Source organism: Bacillus rossius, chromosome 3, assembly GCF_032445375.1.
Source record: "Bacillus rossius redtenbacheri isolate Brsri chromosome 3, Brsri_v3, whole genome shotgun sequence".
In the NCBI taxonomy this organism is placed as follows: Eukaryota; Metazoa; Arthropoda; class Insecta; order Phasmatodea; family Bacillidae; genus Bacillus; species Bacillus rossius.
Window position 1 is genome coordinate 49,449,485 of NC_086332.1, and position 22,154 is coordinate 49,471,638.

Consider the following 22,154-nt stretch of genomic DNA (forward strand, 5'->3'; position numbering starts at 1 on the left):
TGCCAGAGGTGTGCGATCAGAGTGAATGATTAATTTTAAACTTTCAGGGTTGTTAAATTCGATACTATGTTTATAACTTCGTATGTACATGTTGTGGCTATTTAATACGGTCTGCAGTTCGTTAATCAAATCTATTTTTAGCATAGGGGCCATGTTTTATCGCAATGATAGTTGGTCAGCTTCTGAAATAAAATATATTTGCAGAAATTGAGGGCTTTGTCCTGCTGGTGGTAAGAGGCTACCTATAAGATGATAGACTTGCCCTTCTACCTTAAAGGTGGGCATAAAATTTCCCTCTCTAATTTCTTTCGCCCCAAACGAAGTCATCTGAAAAAGGCTATTGTATCTACGTGCATTATTTAAAAAAATGCGCGGAATATGTGTGATTATTAGTCAAAAGGCTTTTTATTGGTTCTGGTGGCTCTTTAATATTAGAAAGAATAACTTTCCCAGACGCGCAGCATATACCGCTCGCTTAATCATTCCATTTTTTAGCAAAACATTTAGGACAAACCTTATTCATTGCTCCGATTTGGATGCTGTTCTGAGAGCATAATCAATATGTGGATCGTAACTGAATGCTGATATATTAGTATGAGCTAAAATTATATTACGCATTCTAGTTGTTAACGATTGTTGTCTTTCTCACTGTGCAATAAGTCGCTGCGAGTGTTCGGCACTCGATTGTCGTTCGTATAGTTGGAACGATCTGGCATTTTGTGCTGTAAGACGAAGCGAACGTTCGGTGCTAGATTCCCTCGCGCGTGCTTGTGACATTCTGTCACTATTTTGAGCAAGGCGTTGCGAACTTTCGGCGCTAGATTCCCTTGTACGTGCTTGTGACATTCTGTCACTATTTTGTAGTGATGGGTCGTTCGTTAACGATTCGTTCAAAAAGAACGAATCTTTGAGAGAACGAAATCTTGCGATTCGTTCGCGATGTAAAGAACCGGCTCTTTGAGAGCCGGTACCTTGAAAGATTCGGAAGAACGAAAACGCGGAGAGAACGAGAGAACGAGAGAACGAGATGAGAGAACCGGTCACGCGCCCGGTCTGATTCGTTCGTAAAATGATTCATGACGTCAGGAGTCTGAAGAATTAGTAATCACAGCGTGCGCATGTTCACAAGAGCAAACGATAACTGATCAAATAAAATAGGGTAACATGAAAAGTATCTATACCTGAAAATGTCAACTGTTAAGTAGTGGTTTAAAATTGCTTTTTCACATTCACATACACAAATTTGGAAATAAAAAACAAAAAAAACCGTATGAATTAAAAAATAACAGGGAAAGTAACTACAAATGTTCACACTTACCATTTTTGGGTTAATTAATGTACTTCATTTGTTTCTCTTCATACTGAATTGCAGTAGTATTAAATTTTTGTCTTTTTTCTCTAAATGTGTTGGTCTACATGTAAACACTTTACTGTCACTAGAGTGTAAATAGCATATATATTAATATTTGTAACTTAAAAAGTAATAAAATATAAATAATCTTGTTTCATATACGCAACTGTGATTCACTGGCTACGGAAAGCAATGTTCAAATTCAAATACAAAAACACGTACGTAATACTCTAAAGGATGAACGAGTTACGACACCTGATAAAAGAGCCAGATCCCATACACAGAAAAGAACGAATTGACCGAGATGAACGAATCGTTCTGAACGAATCATCTCACGGTACTGATCCAAAAGAACCGATTCGGTCAAAAGATCCGTTCTGCCCATCACTACTATTTTGAACAAGGCGTAGCGAACGTTTGGCGCTAGATTCTGTGGCCCGCGATTGCGAAGCATACGCTCTCTGATTTGCGAGACGATCTGAATTTTCAGAAGATGATTCTCCAATACGTCTTATTTTTGCTAATCTCGTTTGGGAGCAACTTTTAGATAGTTAAGACTTTTTTTCCTAGGCATTACGTTGAATTTTTTTAATCAGTTAAAATAAGAATATAACTTTTGATAAATACTTACTATTGAAAAAGTGAGAGAATACTATATAAAATAAACAATAAAGCGTGAATAAACTATTTATAATTAGTTCTGAGAAAAACTTTTTAACTTGGAAAAAAATTTGCAATTAAAATAGTCAAAACGTGTTGAATGTCGGTTACGTCCGCAGCGTAGCGAGCCGACCGCGCGACTGAGCCGCGCGGCTACCTATTTCATAGATGTGCCCGCCCCTCTCCCGCACCCCTGCGGTGCCTGGCTAGCCGCGCCTTTTCTGTATCTGTGACTTTTTAAATTCGTAATATATTTTGAATGGAATACACGATTTGAATAATTCAAAAAGGAATCTACAGGTATTGAAACAATTTTGAATACAAAATAATTTATTTGGATAAGGAATAATAAATAGGTATTAATAACATGCACAGTGCGACAGCGTTTATTTTTTCTATTTCTATGATTTATTAATTTCGCAACATCTATTGATTGGAATAGCCGATTTTAACAATTAAAAAAGTAATTTACAGGAATTGAAACAGTCTTGAAAACAATGTGATTTATTTGGATAAGGAATTTAACAGAAGTATGAATAACATGGTCTAATTTTGGTCGGCATTTATATCAACTTTTAAAATGTAATAAGTGGTTATTGTGTCATAACTATAATAGTTGGACATATACTATCGCAAAGTTTTTTGTGGTTATTGATATGTTCTTTAATATTGTATAGGACATACTTTTGTTCTATCATCAATAGTTTCCGCAGCGCATGCGATATAAGATGTTTTATGGCATTTTTTTTACACATTGGATTACGTTACTAAAGTTTTAGTAAAGATTCCTTCCTTATCTTTTCTAGCAATAAATATAGCCTATGTTACTCAGGGTGATTGTAGCTTTCTAATAGTGAAAAAATTTTAGAAATCGGCACAGTAGTTTTTGAGTTCATTCATTACAAACCTACACACACAAAAAAATACAAATCTTTCCTGTTTATAATATTAGTGTAGATATGTAATGATGATGTAGAGAAATGTAAATGTTTAGGCGTATTCCCTTAACTTTGCCATCAACAAAGTCGATAAATAAAATAAATAAATAGCAGCTCCTTGCAGTGCTCCACAAACATGAATCCTACAAACTTGTTTTTGTTGTATCATTTAAGTTAACAAATAAAAAAATTTCACAACACATTTTCTACATGTGATAGTATAGAAGTAAAAAATATATATATATATATACTATGAAAAATAAGCAAGATGAAACAACACAAATTTCGAAATAATGTTTTTACCGAATTTCTGGAATAAAATAAAAATTATATAAACTACAGAAACTTAAAAGACCATAGGTAAAAGTCTTTTAAATTTAGTTTCTGCATATTGATTAATCTTTTTAATTGTATATATTTAGGAGTCTACAGTAATCGATTTGATAGCTAGAGCATTCGGAGTGTCGCAATGTGTACTGCTCTGGGATCCATGGCAAGTCGTTTGGGTAGGAGCATTTTAATCACAGGTAACAAAGATATAAATAATCAGGTAAAATTCGCTAGTAAAAAGCTTTAATTAACTAATGTAAGTACATAGATGCAAAAGTTTAGTTTATTTTATAATATTACCTCAGAATAAAAATATTTACTTATAAGAAATACAAACCTTAATTGGCGCTCTGAAAACTATTGTATTTGTTTCTAATAGAACAAGTAGCCTGGATAAAATATAAATAGAATACTTTTTAAAGTGATAGAATAAGTCAAGAAATATAATATACTTATTTGTTGATTAGTATTGGTATTAATAATAATTTAGGTAGCTAATTTTTCTAAATCAGTTTTTTTGTCTTCACAGTGGTTATTTTTTTCTTAAAAATTTACATGCTAAAAACATGATCTCATATGATATCCTGCCTCATCTGCACTGAGACGTCATATGTCCGGTCCCTAGAGTTATGACTTTAAAGCTCATTAGTGATTCCACTTTCCCATTCCAAATTACAAGTAAAATCTCAAATCGTTATTTATGAGAAGGAAAGCCTACCCAATTTGTTTTAGGTAGTTATAAACATAGTTTTTAAACTTGGTATTTTTGGGTTTTCCTGTTGACAAGTTCCAAAAAATAATTTTATTGTAATTTTATGGAGCCATTTCACAGGGGAAAAGCGATAAAATTATTTTCTTATTTGCGTTAATTTAACTCAAATGTGTTAAATCAAATAAACGTAACATATCTGCAGCAATCCCTAAACAAAATCTTCGGAACTTTGAAACTTGGCCATCAAGGTCGCGTGCAACGCTCGTCGCGCCGGCTTGCTGCGACCGGAGCACCGCCGCAGGACGGCACACACGCCGACACTTAGGCTATTCTAGCGATTCAACTAATTGCGCTAGACTCTTTATAGTTAAATCGCCTTAAAGCTTAATGAATAAGCAAGAACTTTTATACAGATGATTTTGACGTTGTTCCCTTGTTCTGTATGTAAATCATAATTTTATTTAAATGACTGGTTTAAAAAATCATTAACGTTCTCTATTTTGTTTTATCTTTAGTATTCAACATAGAAGTATTTGTTCACGTGGGTGTTTCGAATAGCGTTTCTAGATTATTGTGATGCCGATATGGAGAGTACGTTAAAAACTGTGTAAATGGAAAGCATGTTGATGGACTGCTGTAAGTCGCTGTCATCTAGGAATTAACTGCACGTTTTTGGTGATACACACTAGGTCTACAGCGGTCAACTTTCGGTATGTTATTAAGCACAAGCTGAAGTACCCGGCGTTACCCGGGCTAAAGCACCCTTGGGAGTTGAATTTATGAAAACTTCATTCTCACATGATTGTGTAATATAAGGATCATAATTTCCGAGTTTCAAGTCTGTGGGATATATACTTGATAAACATAAATTTTAAATCTATTAACACAACCGTAATATGATATAGTAATTTATGAAACTTTCAACACTCACACATTTTCTCGTGGGAGACGTGATACATAGGTTTCCAACGTGGGAATGGCTACCTTGCCCCCAGAGCGACACACTGCGATGCTACCAAATACCTACGGGTAATTTTTTTTATCCCACGAACCTTTTTATAGCTCAAACATTTTTTTATTTCTCTCTGGACCCAATTATGAAGTCCACGCAGACGAAGTCGCGGGCAGAAGCTGGTATCTTAATAATTTTAAAATTATTATTATTTTTTAGTTTGTTTTGTTGTTAAAGCGTGTTTTTTTTAGTTTTTTTAATTATAATTTAGTTCTGTAACTAAAGATATAAAATAAAAAACTGGAAAGGATACCTAACAAAAATATTTAAACAAAACAAACTTTTCCTTAAAGGTTAAAAAAAGAATGAAAATAATTATGAAGAAATATGAAAAGTGAAAAAGTAGAATAAGAAGTAAAATATCTAATCTTAAAAATAATAAAAGACAAACTATCGCTTATCATCAGGATAAAACAAAAAAAAAACTAATTTTACCGGTTAAACATACACTATCCGTAGAATAAGGTACCTTTATATTGTCCTTTATCGATATAAAAATAAAAAATTATAGATGTCGATAGGATGCTGTTTTTAGAGTATCTTTTTCAAATTTTTTTATCTAATTAAAATATTACAATCTAACGCTTCTAATTTTTAGTTATACTAAAAAATTTGAACATAAATTATATTTTAAATAACTGAAACACGCTTTAACAGCAAACCAAACTGAAAACTCGTAACTATTTTTAAATGATTAAGATATTGTAAATAAGTGTGAGGTACTTTTTACTTTAATTTACACTAACTCTATTTTTACAAGTAGTTACCAATGAAATATGCACAACAATTTATATCAAGCACAATTTATATAATATCGCTAAGCGGACGAGTCTCGTCAAGAAGTAGCCTATAGGAAGTTGCCAGATCTATGGCGGCCATAGAGAAATGACACAAACCCACCGATAAATCAACCAGACGGCTAGTTTTGTTTTCTGTTATAGTGTTTATATATATATATATAATATACGCATTTATAATATTAGTTAGAGCAAATTATAAAACGGTAAATAAAAAAACTAACAGGGCCATATACTGTTGTGTTGGTGTACTAAGATGTGATGGTCTTGCAACTGAATGTAAACAATCGAAAACGTCTCTGAGCGTTATTAAAAATCAACTTATATTAAAAAAAATTAAGAGAACCGATTTTGATGTAATGAAGTTTATGTTTTGCCCCAGATTACCCTCAAGTTAACTTTGAAAACCACATTGATGATAAAATACAAAATGGGTAATGACAATTGTAAAGTACAAAATGGGTAGTTACAATTGAACCACACCTGTCGACGACAAACGGTCAATAAATAGCTTTAAGTATTCTTACTCTCTACCTAGTTCCTTATAAAGCGATAATTCAAAACAGTGCCATCTACTGGTGTATTGGTGTACTACGATGCAGAGCTTTAATTTTTCTTACTCTCTACTCAGTTCCTTGCAATAGAAAAACGTAATGGCTTCACGGCTATTGCTCGGCGGACATAGAGGAATGACACTAACAGTTTGTATATCTATGACACACATGACATAAAATTAAGATATATTTTTTTCACCCACTTCAAAATTATTTTGTGAGACAAAAGATAGCCTGTGTCCTTCCTTGCCAAATTTCATTACGATCCGTTAAGCCGTTTAGCCTGGAAAAGGTAACAAACAAACAAACAGGCAGAGTTACTTTTGCATTTATATTATTAGTAAGGATAGTTGACTCTACCACTCTACGAAAATTCAGCTTTGGAAAATTTTTCGACAGGTTCGTGTCTCGTCTGGTCTTCGTTTCCTGGACTACTAGCTCACCGGGTGTTGCCGAGCTCGTCTGACGTCACTAATGTACCGTTATTTGCGCGTGGCACACGTCATGGAAGTAACGAACATAAATAGACGGTCTAAAAGACTACCGCTGTGTCCAAGGGGCAAGGCCATTCAAAAACAAGTCTTCCACCCTGCGCGCCGGGTAAGCTGTCCCCTATAGTACCACAACAGTCCTTTCTGGGTAGGTTTTTTTTTTTTTTTCCCATCCTCAGACTGCCCTTTAAGAGAGATAGAGAGCCAACACCTGCACGGGAAACAAAGGTTTCAACTTGTGAAAAATTTGTCAATGCTGAATTTTTGCACAGTTATAGAGTCAACTGTGCTAAATAACCAATTTACTTCTGCAGATCTTGTACGTATCACCAAAAACATGCAGTTAGGTCCTACATGACAGCGACTTACAGCAGTCCGTCAAAATGCTTTCCATAAATGCATTTTTTAACGTACGTAGATTCTCCATAAATGCATCGCAGTAATCTAGAAACGGTATTACACACATTATTATTATTCAAAAATGCCCATAAAAATTGGAGACGAAGGTCTGATAATGTAGCCGGTAGGTGGATAGTGTAACTCTTCAACTTTTATTTTATTTCTTGGAACATGATTTTAATATTTGGCATTCCGCGTGTTTAAATGCATAAAAAATCAATGCATTTGTTATTCCAATTTTTGTGAGTAACACCAAGCTACATACGAGTTAATTACATATTAGGTTAGAAGAAAATTAGTAAAATCATTCTTAAATGCGCAGAGAATAAATAGATTTTTTAAAAGGTTTGTAAATAAGATTTTTACCTCCGACACAAATATAGGAGTGTTAGAAGTTTGAAGCATGTCTGAGTTGGCATAAGGCATGATTTGAGGACTTGCGCGTGATTTCTCACTGGGCTTCCGAGGACCAGATGTGGATCCGAGGACCTGACCCAGGTCCTCGGATTGAAAAAAACCTTATTTTCTCGTATATCCTGTCCTTTAATGCCTTCCTGCAAATTTTCAACGAAATCTGGCCGAGTCCTCGGTTACACCGTAGAGCGACAAATTCATAGTTCAGCGTTTTACCGGTAGGAAGTACTGTAGTCGAAATTATTAATACACCGAGTGTCCGTTTATACGATAGTAGACACAATTCGAGGACCTGGTTACACACTTCTCTGAACACACAGTTTGCCTACAGCCGCTGTAACCGAGGACGTAAATATTTCTGCATACCTTCAGCTTCTAAAACACTTTAGTATTAATCCTGCAAACCTACGACCTTGAATTTTTTAACTGTAAGCGAGGACTTGTTTGTTTAATGTGTTACCATGATATTAATACATCCATATGAACTGCGGAAATGGAATGTCCGATTATTTTTGTCTTCTCATAGGAATATAATAACGAGTATTAAAGCCCACAGAACATATTTGCTGTGCGTTAAATAAGCTCTTCTTTGTGATTTTTTTTCCTTCAAATTGTTTCTAATTACTTATATTTTGGTGTGAAAATTTCCAATTTTTCGACTGTTCCTGAGATTAAATTCGTAAAATCGATGTTACGTAAAATGCGGGGTTCGCTAATCGGGGTTCTAGTGCAATTAGAACTGCGCAAACCTGCGAAACCTTTGCCGCACGCCACAAGCTGTTACAAGTGTATTTTTTGACCAATAATCTGCTTGTATTTGTGTTCCAGATAGTGTGAGAGAATGCTTATGTGAACTGGACAATTTGCATGATGCATCAGTCAGAAAATGTGTTGAAACAAACAACTCTGACCCAGTATTTTTCAAAAAAAGTAAACGTTACTTTTTTTTATAGTGTTTTTTTATTATTGTGCTTATTTAATTAAATTCAGTTTACATAGTTTAGTTTACTATTCTTTTTATATATACATTTATATATTTCCGGCTGTGTGTATGTGAATAAACTCCTCCTAAATGGCTGGACAGATTTCGATGAAATTTTTTGCGTGTGTTTAAGTGGGTCTCTGGATGTTTTGGATTCACAATTGGACCCGGTAGGTAACGCTGTGATCGAGTTCCAGAAAGAAAACTCTTTATTTTCGGATTTTTTATACTTATTTTTTTTATTTTTTGCATATGAGAACCAAAATTTCACATCTCCACCACCACCCAATATTTCTTAACTACAAAATATGATAATATAAAGAATAATTGATCGTAAAAACTTCTGTAAAGTATTATACATAGTTTTCTTTCTGTCACTTGCGTCGTAGCTTGGCGTTGTTTAGACATTTCAATTTCTGTTCTCTTTGTTTCCATGTTCCATGTATCACAATTGCGTGCATATTGAGTGTATTATTCATGGACAAAACACATTAAAATTACATTTTAAATCATACATGAAGTGTACTTTAAAGCGGAACCTTAAACATTTGCACAATGTATGTTTTTAAATGAATATCTTACATGATATTCCAAGAATTTAAATTTTATACAATTGTGCATTTAATGACAATCAATCAAACATGCAACCTTTTATTTTCAGTGCTTAATTGTGTCGATGATTCTATAAAATTTACGGAGTGTTAAACAGCGCATTGAAAATAAACATTTGAGTTAGCTCAACAAATTATAACATCCAAAAAAATTCAAATATAAGAACCTTATATTTATATGTTGTGTGTTTATTAAGCAACTGATCTGAGCCACTTCACCGCCTTGCGTTCGAATATGTGCCGGAAATAGGCTATTCGTCACATGCCCTAATTGTCATCGACAATATAGAAAAATAATGCCAACACTGTAATGCATTTAAATACAAAGGTGAATCGGCCAGTCGTTGCTGCGCATCACCATTCGCCACCAGAACCATCGATAACTTTATTGGCTGGAGCCACATCTCAATGAAAATTGTTTTCGCGTAAAATTCGTTAATTCAATTCTTGCTTCCAAATGACATCATTTAGAGCAACATAAATCGTTCAGAATGAGGATGGTCGTAATTTTGAATCGACATTTAAGATTAAGGACTAAGTGTATCAAAAAATTGGTTATTTGTTCTCAATGCCTGATGGCCATCCAAAGGTTTCGCAAATCTACTTCAGGGCGATGAGGAGGAACAAATAAACACACGCTGTCAATACAACCACATCGAGCAGATGGACGAGCGAGAAATAGTGGCGAATTTGGAAATGTTGCGTGTTCAAGGGTTGGCAACCATCAGGTTTGTTCGTTCCTCAGAGATATACTAAAAATATTGTTCATCAAATCGCATTAAGATACAAAAAACTTTATTCCTGTTAATATTATGACTTTAACACAAATTTAAATTTTTTTGGTCATTAACAAAAAAAATAAATGCCATAAAATTTATTTGAGTTTTTCTATCTTGCTATTATTTAAGACAGATTTAAGTTTGTTCTCAACTAGGGGCGTAGCCAGGGGTGTGGGGTTAAGGGGTTATAACCTCCCCCCCCCCTTAGCCCAAATTATTTTTTTCTTAACTGAAAGCAGGTTAGCTAAAAGCCTGGGTGTCTTACTGCTATCACCGGCCACTGCACTGGAGGGGAAGAGTAAGCGAGCCCTACCGATTCTCCTTCCCTTCCCATACCCCTGGCACAGGCAGAAGCTATAAGGTTGTGACGCCGTGACGGGTCCCAAGTGTTCAAATATCTTACACCTACTGTATTTAACCAGCGTGGTAATTATAAGCAGGTGTTGACTGGGCTTCTAAAAGTGTAAGGATCGCTGTGTGTGTATAGAATTGAGACGACGACATGGTGTCATGTAACTCTTCAAGCTAAAGCTAATTGTTTCCAGGAATAGATCAGTTCTGCCGAAACCCAATCCTTTTGACGTGACGTCTAATAAATCGATGAACGCCGGCTGCACGCACGAAAGTGTCCCGTTACACTGTGTCCCGTTACGCTCATTGTACGCTTGCGCCGCATCTATCTCTCTTCCACTCGATTGGAACAACCATCGATTTGACTTTTTCGAGGCACATTTAACTTGAAACACTCTCATTCGTTTCTTACTTTTCCTATCATCGTCCTATCATTAACAGAATAACACAGATTGGAAGAAGTTAAATAGCAAATATGTATAAAAATAGTTAAAATAATCTCTTCGTTAAAGTAATAAACATATTTGAATTAATGAGTGCAAATAAAAGTACATTTATCAATTAAATTGTAGATTTAATTTCACTCCTTCTTTGTATCCATACAAAATAGTGATAATTCAATAAAAATGATTCAATTTTATTCATAAAAGTATGCAATCATTTCATCAATGTTTTGTTATGACGTTGTCACGTTAATTTATCGTCCGTAAACCGACATTACAGACAACCAATTTTTTTATTCACTTTTTTTTTGTACTGTCGAGCTTCGAGCATGATTTATGATTTTAAGTAGACGTAAACAAGACACTTGGATTGATAAAAAATATCTTTAATTAATTTCTTACTTCATCACTAAAAAATTTTTTTATAAAAAAATTAATAATATTTTTACTATTTCAATATTTTATGTTAAGTACCGAAAACTGCTAAAATAGCACTATTTTACACCTTAAAATCCACATTTTTTCCGGGGGTGGGTGGACCCCCGGACTCCCTCGTTTTAATAGGGGGGGGGGGGACCATGCTTCTCAACCCCCCCCCCCCAAACACAAATCCTGGCTACGCCACTGTACTCAACACATTTATGTTTATAGTATACACGTAATTGATAGGTCAAGTTGCGATATCTGTACGCGTGGTGGTGTCAAGTATTACATTTGTGTTTACATTTTTTTCCACTAAAATACTACAAAACGATTTGTTTGTGTGTGTGTGCGCGTGTTTGTGTGTGTGTATATATATATATACACACACACACACACTACTATTGCTTTGAGGCGCAGGTTGGTTACGGGAACAGAAGGATGGTTCAGGAAGAAGAGTTGGACAGAGTAGAAAAGCTCTTCTAAGCAAAGGTGAGGAGCTTGGACTCTTTGGTCCGCATTTATTTTGGATGGCACTGATTTTTAGGGGGCGGTTTGCGCCGTTTCCCGCCATGCTGCCAGCCAGCACACATACTTAAACTAGAAATATCAGTAAGAATTGTAAATGTGTAGGAGATTATTCTTGGGCGCTTCGCCAGTTAGGGTCTCGGGACCCCAAAAAGGGAAAAAAATCAGACTATAATTAGAGCCCCGCTGGGCCAAAGCACGACAGTATTTTTAGATGGCTGCGTCGGTGTTGGGCATTGTATGAGTCACTTAAAACTACGATTATACTTAATTAAACTTAATAGTATGAACTGCCAGCATACAACTGCAAGGACTGTGTTTTTGCGCTCCGCGTGCACGCGCGCGACTAGGCGGCCGGTGGGCAAGGAACGATTTCGGTCGCTTGTGTTTTTGTCACTCTACCATTCGGGTAATAAAACATGCGGGGAAGGTCGCAACAGTGTTGTTGGAAGGTTTGTCAGCAGGGGGTGGGGAAAGGACAAGCAAACCCGCTACTTCCGGGCAGCTGTCAAGGCAACTGACGGGCGGGTTAGATTTATTGCTCTAGGAGCAAAGAGGCTCTTGCCATAAAATCACTGTAAATTAAGAACGGCCAGTTAACAATTTTGAGCACCATAAACTTACTTCCCAAATCTTTCTCCCATTTACAAAAGAACAGCTTTTCTGCTGCTTTTGTCCTTGTAGCAGCCTGACGTGACGCCATGTCAAAAGCAGGCCAGTTTGTAAAGAAATGTTTAAACGAAAAGGTTTATTTTTACCAATAGGCCATATCTGAAAAATTGCCGATGATTACGATAACCGATAACGGGCCATCATTAGTTAGTATTTGGTGGAAATTCTATCAGAGAGGTCCTTACCAAAGTAAAGTCTTTGATGGCGATGTATTTTATTTTGTTTGTCGACTTTGTTGGTGGCGAATTTTCGGCGATGCGTCTTTTCTTACACATTAAACAACACTTAACCACATAGATGGCTACCAATAATAGCTCGTATCCATTAGGGTTCGAATCTTGTCAAACTGTTATTTTCTTTATTAATTAATGATTTATATTAATTCCAATACTGCAATCAAGCTGATGTACATGTATATTTTAATACTTAATCAATTCATATTGATTACTCAATTAGTAATGTTAAAGTCTTGCTTCCATTTCTAAACGAACAAATGAAAAAAAAAAACTTATGCTGTAAACAGAGAAACCCTAGGCTATATGAATTGGTTCCGCTTATATGATAAACAAAGGCTATCGCTTGAATGAGTTAAAATTAATTTATCTACAGCGTTGAGAAAAACATTAAGTTCTGATAAAAACAGTCTTCACCTGGAAGGAGCAGATATTGCAAATTAGCATAATTACAGTTCTCCCTTTATGGAAATGCAGCCCGGATCACCTTATTGTGTGTCGACAATATAAATTACCTACACAGTTATCATTGTAATTTCACACGAGCCACGAGTAACTCTATGCTAGCAATCCCCGTGTATTCTTCCAAACATATTGCAGCGACGAGAATCAGGCTCTGGTCCAGACTTCAATGCATTCGGAAAACTTAGCTATTCGCCTTAAATATATATTGTATGTATTTGTTCCCGGAAATCATATCACAAGTGCCGTCCGAACATGAAACGAAGTATGCAAAAAATGTATTATTATTTTGTGGGCTGCTTACAACGTGAATCTGTGTATGAATGTGCGTGTGATAACTAACTCTTATTAGCTTATTTAGGCAACGAGTGATTTCATACCCTTTGTTACATTTCAGTAGGTGTATGCATAACTATGATTTATTTTTTGATACATGTAAATTTGCTTCTTTAGTTAGATTTGTACATTGTCATCCATTCCATTTAAGACCGTATCCAAATTCAAGTGGGTAGTGGTGTAATTGTGTCCTCGCGTACAAAATTTGCCCATATGGAGTACTTGAATGATACGGAAGGGATTAATTTTAAGCCTCTACACTACTAGCCAGCTACAAAGGAAATAAATTTCTATATTTTCAAAACTTAATTTTTTATGTTAGCGCATATATGTGTAAAGATGGTAAAATGGTACACTCAATTGCAAACACATGAATGTATAAGAAAATTCTAAGTTTCTACAATCATTTCAAAAATTACATTTTAGGCCATGCATAAAATAGTTTTCACTCAATAATATATATGATAAATTAATCATTAAGAACTTTATGCTTGTTGAAAAAAGAAGCTGCTAGTGATTAAACGTATATTATATTGCCTTAAATCTACAGTCAGATATCGTCGTCTAGGAGCGTATGACTGCGACACATGAAATATCAATATAAATTGAGACCGTGTCAGTCATTCGGCGTACATTATTGTTGGTAAAAGTATATATAGAAGATCTCACGGCCTAGCTAAAAATTAAGGATGGTACAAATTGTAAAGATAGCCTTGGGATAGCGATAGAATAAAGAGTTATGTGTGGAAAATACTTCGTTTGATCCATACAAATTAAAATTTAAAATAAAAATTTCGCTGCAGAGGTCCTTGTTAAGATAGTGTTTATTTTTTGTACTTATATTTGAAAACCAAATATTTTCTGGTTAAATGCTGAGTATAACCTTCACTTTTGTATGCTTATTGAAAAACAATTTTTTTCTCGATTGAGAATGAATAAAAAATTATTCAATTGAAGCACTTTTCGCGTCAGCTACTTCAGTCATTTGGCGCACTTTTTTGTTGGTAAAAGTATATACAGAAGATCTCACGACCCAGCTTAAAATTGTGGATGGTACAAAATGGAAAGAAAGCCTTGCGCTAACGCTGTAATAATAAGTAATGTGTGGACAATCCTTAGTTTGATCCCTATGAAATAAAATATATAATAAAAATCTGACTGCTGTGGTTGATGTTTACTTAGTTTTTTTATAAAGTACTTATTTTTCAAACTTATAATATCTATAGTTTTTTGCTGAGTAGAACATTCACTTTTGTATGCTTAATGAAAATAAACTGTTTACTTGACTGACAATAAAGAAAAAAAAATTAAATTCAAGCATATTTTGTGCAGGCTACTTCAGTCATTCGGCGCACTTTTTTGTTGGTAAAAGTATATACAGAAGATCTCACGGCCCAGCTTAAAATTGTGGATGGAACAAATTGTAAAGGATACCATTAACTAACATTGGAATCATGTGTTATGTTCGGACAATCCTTAGTTTGATCCCTATGAATTAAAATTTATAATAAAAATCTCGCTGCAATGGTCCATGTTCAATAAGTGTTTTTTTAAGTACTTATTTTTAAAACTAAAATTTTATCTTGTTTATTGTTGAGTAGAACTTTCAAATTTGTATACGTATTGTAAAACATTTCTTTCTCGGTTGAGAATGAAGAAAATAATTATTTTATTCAAACACTATTCGCGCAGGCTACTTCAGTCATTCGGCACACTTTTTTGTTGGTAAAAGTATATACAGAAGATCTCACGGCCCAGCTTAAAATTGTGTATGTTACAAATTGTAAAGGATACCTTTATATTTCATTGGAATAATGTGTTATGTTCGGAAAATCCTTAGTTTGATCCCTATGAATTAAAATTATTAATAAAAATCTCGCTGCAATGGTCCATGTTCAATAAGTGTTTTTTTTTAAGTACTTATTTTTAAAACTAAAATATTATCTTGTGTATTGTTGAGTAGAACTTTCAAATTTGTATACGTATTGTAAAAAATTGCTTTCTCGGTTGAGAATGAAGTAAAAAAATTATTTTATTCAAACACTATTCGCGCAGGCTACTTCAGTCATTCGGCACACTTTTTTGTTGGTAAAATTATATACAGAATATCTCACGGCCCAGCTTAAAATTGTGGATGGTACAAATTGTAAAGGATACATTTAGCTAACATTGGAATATTGTGTTATGTTCGGACAATCCTTAGTTTGATCCCTATGAATTAAAATTTATCATAAAAATTTGGAATGCAATGGTCGAGGTTTAGCTAGAGTTTTTTAAGTACTTAATTTACAAACTTAAATATTTTCTGGTTTGTTGCTGAGTAGAACCTTCACTTTCGTATGCTTATTAAAAATATATTTTTTTAGATTGAGAATGAATGGAAAAAATATTTAATCCGAGCACATTTCGCGCAGTCTACTTCAGTCATTCGGCGCACTTTTTTGTTGGTAAAAGTATATACAGAAGATCTCACGGCCCAGCGTAAAATTGTGTTTGGTACAAATTGTAAATAATAGCTTTAGCTAACATTGGAATCATGTGTTATGTTCGGACAATCCTTAGTTTCATCCCTATGAATTAAAATTTATCATAAATATTTGGCTGTCGTGGTCCATGTTCAGCTAGTGTTTTTTTAAGAACTTATTTTTCAAACATAAATATTTTCTGGTTTATTGCTGAGTAGAACCTATACTTTCGTATGCTTATTTGAAATATTTTTTTTTATATTGAGAATGAATGGAAAAAATATTTAATTCGAGCACATTTCGCGCAGGCTACTTCTGTCATTCGGCGCACTTTTTTGTTGGTAAAAGTATATACAGAAGATCTCACGGCCCAGCTTAAAATTGTGGATTGTACAAATTGTAAAGGATACCTTTAGCTAACATTGGAATCATGTGTTATGTTCGGACAATCCTTAGTTTGATCCCTATGAATTAAAATTTATAATAAAAATCTCGCTGCAGTGGTCCATGTTCAAAAAGTGTTTTTTTTAAGTACTTATTTTTAAAACTGAAATATTATCTTGTTTATTGTTGAGTAGAACTTTCAAATTGGTAAACGTATTGTAAAACATTTCTTTCTCGGTTGAGAATGAAGAAAAAAAAATATTTTTTTGGAACACATTTCGCGCAGGCTACTTGTCATTCGGCACACTTTTTTGTTGGTAAAAGTATATACAGAATATCTCACGGCCCAGCTTAAAATTGTGGATGGTAAAAATTGTAAAGGATACCTTTAGCTAACATTGGAATCATGTGTTATGTTCGGACAATCCTTAGTTTGATCCCTATGAATTAAAATTTTAATAAAAAACTCGCTGCAATGGTCCATGTTCAATAAGTGTTTTTTTTAAGTACTTATTTTTAAAACTAAAATATTATCTTGTTTATTGTTGAGTAGAACTTTTAAATTTTTATACGTATTGTAAAACATTTCTTTCTCGGTTGAGAATGAAGAAAAAAATTATTTTATTCAAACACAATTCGCGCAGGCTACTTCAGTCATTCGGCACACTTTTTTGTTGGTAAAAGTATATACAGAATATCTCACGGCCCAGCTTAAAATTGTGGATGGTACAAATTGTAAAGGATACATTTAGCTAACATTGGAATAATGTGTTATGTTCGGACAATCCTTAGTTTGATCCCTATGAATTAAAATTTATCATAAAAATTTGGAATGCAATGGTCGTTGTTTAGCTAGAGTTTTTTTAAGTACTTATTTTTCAAACTTAAATATTTTCTGGTTTATTGCTGAGTAGAACCTTCACTTTCGTATGTTTAATTGAAATATTTTTTTTTTTTTTAGATTGAGAATGAAGGAAAAAAATCTTTAATTCGAGCACATTTCGCGCAGTCTACTTCAGTCATTCGGCGCACTTTTTTGTTGGTAAAAGTATATACAGAAGATCTCACGGCCCAGCTTAAAATTGTGGATGCTACAAATTGTAAAGGATACCTTTAGCTTTCATTGGAATAATGTGTTATGTTCGGACAATCCTTAGTTTGATCCCTATGAATTAAAATTTTAATAAAAAACTTGCTGCAATGGTCCATGTTCAATAAGTGTTTTTTTTAAGTACTTATTTTTAAAACTAAAATATTATCTTGTTTATTGTTGAGTAGAACTTTTAAATTTTTATACGTATTGTAAAACATTTCTTTCTCGGTTGAGAATGAAGAAAAAAATTATTTTATTCAAACACAATTCGCGCAGGCTACTTCAGTCATTCGGCACACTTTTTTGTTGGTAAAAGTATATACAGAATATCTCACGGCCCAGCTTAAAATTGTGGATGGTACAAATTGTAAAGGATACATTTAGCTAACATTGGAATAATGTGTTATGTTCGGACAATCCTTAGTTTGATCCCTATGAATTAAAATTTATCATACAAATTTGGAATGCAATGGTCGATGTTTAGCTAGAGTTTTTTTAAGTACTTATTTTTCAAACTTAAATATTTTCTGGTTTATTGCTGAGTAGAACCTTCACTTTCGTATGCTTAATTGAAATATTTTTTTTTTTTTAGATTGAGAATGAAGGAAAAAAATCTTTAATTCGAGCACATTTCGCGCAGTCTACTTCAGTCATTCGGCGCACTTTTTTGTTGGTAAAAGTATATACAGAAGATCTCACGGCCCAGCTTAAAATTGTGGATGGTACAAATTGTAAAGGATACCTTTAGCTTTCATTGGAATAATGTGTTATGTTCGGACAATCCTTAGTTTGATCCCTATGAATTAAAATTTTAATAAAAAACTCGCTGCAATGGTCCATGTTCAATAAGTGTTTTTTTTAAGTACTTATTTTTAAAACTAAAATATTATCTTGTTTATTGTTGTGTAGAACTTTTAAATTGTTATACGTATTGTAAAACATTTCTTTCTCGGTTGAGAATGAAGAAAAAAATTATTTTATTCAAACACAATTCGCGCAGGCTACTTCAGTCATTCGGCACACTTTTTTGTTGGTAAAAGTATATACAGAATATCTCACGGCCCAGCTTAAAACTGTGGATGGTACAAATTGTAAAGGATACATTTAGCTAACATTGGAATAATGTGTTATGTTCGGACAATCCTTAGTTTGATCCCTATGAATTAAAATTTATCATAAAAATTTGGAATGCAATGGTCGATGTTTAGCTAGAGTTTTTTTAAGTACTTTTTTTTCAAACTTAAATATTTTCTGGTTTATTGCTGAGTAGAACCTTCAATTTCGTATGCTTAATTGAAATATTTTTTTTTTTAGATTGAGAATGAAGGAAAAAAATCTTTAATTCGAGCACATTTCGCGCAGTCTACTTCAGTCATTCGGCGCACTTTTTTGTTGGTAAAAGTATATACAGAAGATCTCACGGCCCAGCTTAAAATTGTGGATGGTACAAATTGTAAAGGATACCTTTAGTTTTCATTGGAATAATGTGTTATGTTCGGACAATCCTTAGTTTGATCCCTATGAATTAAAATTTTTAATAAAAATCTCGCTGCAATGGTCCATGTTCAATAAGTGTTTTTTTTAAGTACTTATTTTTAAAACTTAAATTTTTCTTGTTTATTGCTGAGTAGAACTTCACTTTTAAATGCTTATTGTAAAACATTTTTTTTCTTGATTGAGAATGAAGATAAAATTATTCAATTCAAGCATTTTTTGCGTCAGCTACTTCAGTCATTCGGCGCACTTTTTTGTTGGTTAAAGTATATACATAAGATCTTACGGCCTAGCTAAAAAATTATGGATTGTACTTATTGTAAATAAAACAATTAGTTAACGCTGGAATTATTTTTTAATTTCGGAAAATCCTCTTTTTATACCTATGAAATAATAAATACTTATTGTTTTTGTGAGGTTAATATTTAGTATATTTTTCAAGTTCGTTTATTTAAAACAAAATTATTTTCCGGTTAAACAATTTTTTGAACTTTTTTTTTTTTTTTTACATATTTAAGTTATTTTTATTCATTTCTGATTTTTTTAATTAAAAAAAGTGTGTCTATTATCTTGGGTTGATGTTTTTAATTAGAGGTTTTTAGTGTAAAACCATCATGGAATCCTACAGTATGTATTTTGTTGGTGTTCATCATATACATATGGAACTTGACCAAGGTATTAATATGGCGCTATATATTTGAATGCATTGTGTTTTTGTTATGTAGTATCACTATAATGGTAGATAAAATAAAACGTTATGAAAAAATTGAGTTCTTAGGTGAAGGTCAAGTAAGTTCTCTGTTTTTGTTTGTGTTCCATATGGTCAAAGTTGGAAAGTTAAACAAACAAAATAAAATTTTATCAGCTATTTATATTGATATCGTGAGAATGGTCGCTTGGGTTAGGTTAGCTACATTAAATTTACTTGAAATAGTTTTTACGGTTGGTTAGGTCAGGAGTACTGTAAAATCATTTGAAAGGTTGTGTTAGTTACATTAAAAATACATTAAAATAAGAAGGACTTTTGGTTAGCTTAAGTAGGCTACAAAATGAATTGGTAATTCCTAATCAACTTTTCCAAAGGTTTTACATTTTATTGAATGTAGCCAACCTAACCAAAACATCTGATCTCAGGATGGTAGCTAATTTTAGTACCTATCCTATGTACTCATTAAACATTGAAGTAAAGGTGAACATATTGAAGTCAAGTGCCACAATGTTGCAAAACATGTTATTAGATTAAAAAAAAAAAAAAAAAAAATGGATTTCTTTATTAAATTTTTTTTAATAAGGATTTATCTCCATAATAACCAAAAATCCAGGTGGTAATATCATAAAGTATTGGCAGTAATTGTCTAGAAAAAAAAAAGTGTGCGGGAGGCAACAAGAGGAAATGGAATTATTCAGTTATTTGTTTTATTTATAATCTGTCGCACATTCATCTAGAACTTTACATGTAGTTTACCATTTCACTTTCACCTCTGCAGTAACTTGGCTGCTGCTATGCTTGAGTCCCAGTTTGATTGATTCATTCATTCATTCATATTTTACACTCACAGTTAGGCTTTTACTCGTTGACAAGGAGTCCCCATTTCTCACTCCCCCCCCCCCCCCCTCCTCTTTTTTTCCATAGTCTTCTCACCAGGTCCCTTGCATTTCTGACCCCTCAGAATTCCTTCCTCTAGCCCATTCCACTCCCTCCCTGTTCTCAAAAGGAAGGCATGCCTCCATCTAGCTGTTTGCCTCCATTCCCTCTGAAGCTTCTACCCATGATCTCTTCACTCTCTATCCCCACCTCTGTACACCCTAGTTCTCAGCTGTCCCCAGCCCCCTCTCCCTTCATCGACTTTAACATCCCGACTAACCTTTATACCCTCCCCCCCATTTTTTTAATGCTTCCCACCCCAACTCCTATCATTTCTGTTGGACTATGAATTTCCCCTCTTGCCCCTTCCATCCATCACCCACCTCGCTGCTCTACGCTGCACCTTCTCCATCTCCCTTATCTCAGTCACTAGTACGGTGCAATTAACCCAAAAAAAGGGCAACTCCAACATTCAAAAATAAGTTTCCCTCCAACGCCAAATTGTTTTATCCACTTCTCGTAGTATGTAATAAAAAGTTACACTAATATGAGCGTCAGGTTGGTGAGGGAGGGTGGTGGGAAAAGGGTGAAATGGTAATTTTTCGCAGTTTTTCGCATATATCTTGAAAACTATGCAGTTTAGCACAAACATTATTCCATACAAAAATAATCTACATTAATTTACAAACAAAAACTATACTGTACATAATCACGTTAAAGTGAATGGTTCCGGAGATATGGAGGGAGTAAAGGTGCCCATTTTTTTAATTTTTCAGATTTGTTGGAAAAACATAAAATATCACTATGTAAACTGAAGTACCTAACTCAAAAGTTTCCCTTGTAAGGACTGGTTCAGAACATGCACGGTCGTTGATACAAGGCCACTACACCGGTTGGAGGAGGGGGAAGGGCCGTTGAACCACCTGGCATCTCCCTTCTTATCGTTTTCCCTACTTCCCTTACCCATCCCCCAAAAATTATGAATGGAAAAGCTTTTTATAGGGTCGTTCGTGCTCTCTTCCAAGTCGAAGAGAGACTCATTACTGTATTTTTGAAGGCAAATGAAGCTTGCATTAGTGTTGGTAAAGACGAGCTGAATATTATCTATTCATTTTTTAAGCATGGTAATGCAACTGCTGAAGATTTTAAGCAGTCAGATGCAGCGAAAAACTTTGTGGAAAGTTTGGAAAAGCAACTTCAACACTCAAAAGAATCAGGACGAACACAAAAACTGTGGATTCAGTTCATAGAAATGGTTGAGCTAGTTCGAATGTTTATTAGAGCAGAGAGGAGTGGGGACTTTCTCCTCCACCTTTACTCTGTCCACCAAATGCTCTCTATTTTTCATGCATCTGGTCACCTAAACTATGCTAAATTTGCTCATGTTTACCTACAAAACTCACTGGAACTTCACACCTTAATGAACTCTGGAGAACACGATTTGTTCGTTAACCGTGGTTATTTTACTTTCCAACGCATTGAGAAGTTTTGGTCTGGAGTGAGGAGTGACATGACCATTGAACAGGTTTTGATGTGATCCTTGAGTAGCATTGGTGGCTTGACTAGAGGCAGAGGAATCACAGCGACAACTATTGCAACTTGGATTAACTCCATGCCAAACTGTACTCGGAAAATTGAAGCAATGGAAGAATTTGTGG

At 34.1% G+C, this 22,154-nt stretch overlaps 1 protein-coding gene across 2 annotated transcripts in view; it reads left to right on the forward strand.

Annotated features, from left to right (window-relative positions):
• Positions 1-19,574: 19,574 nt before the first annotated feature.
• Positions 19,575-22,154, forward strand: part of LOC134530656 (cyclin-dependent kinase 7) — a 52,771-nt gene continuing 50,191 nt past the window's right edge. For both annotated transcript variants that reach the window (XM_063365690.1, XM_063365691.1), the window contains exon 1: positions 19,575-19,700. In XM_063365690.1, coding sequence (XP_063221760.1) covers positions 19,647-19,700 — 54 coding nt within the window. In that variant the 5' untranslated portion in view covers positions 19,575-19,646. The remainder of the gene's footprint in view (positions 19,701-22,154) is intronic.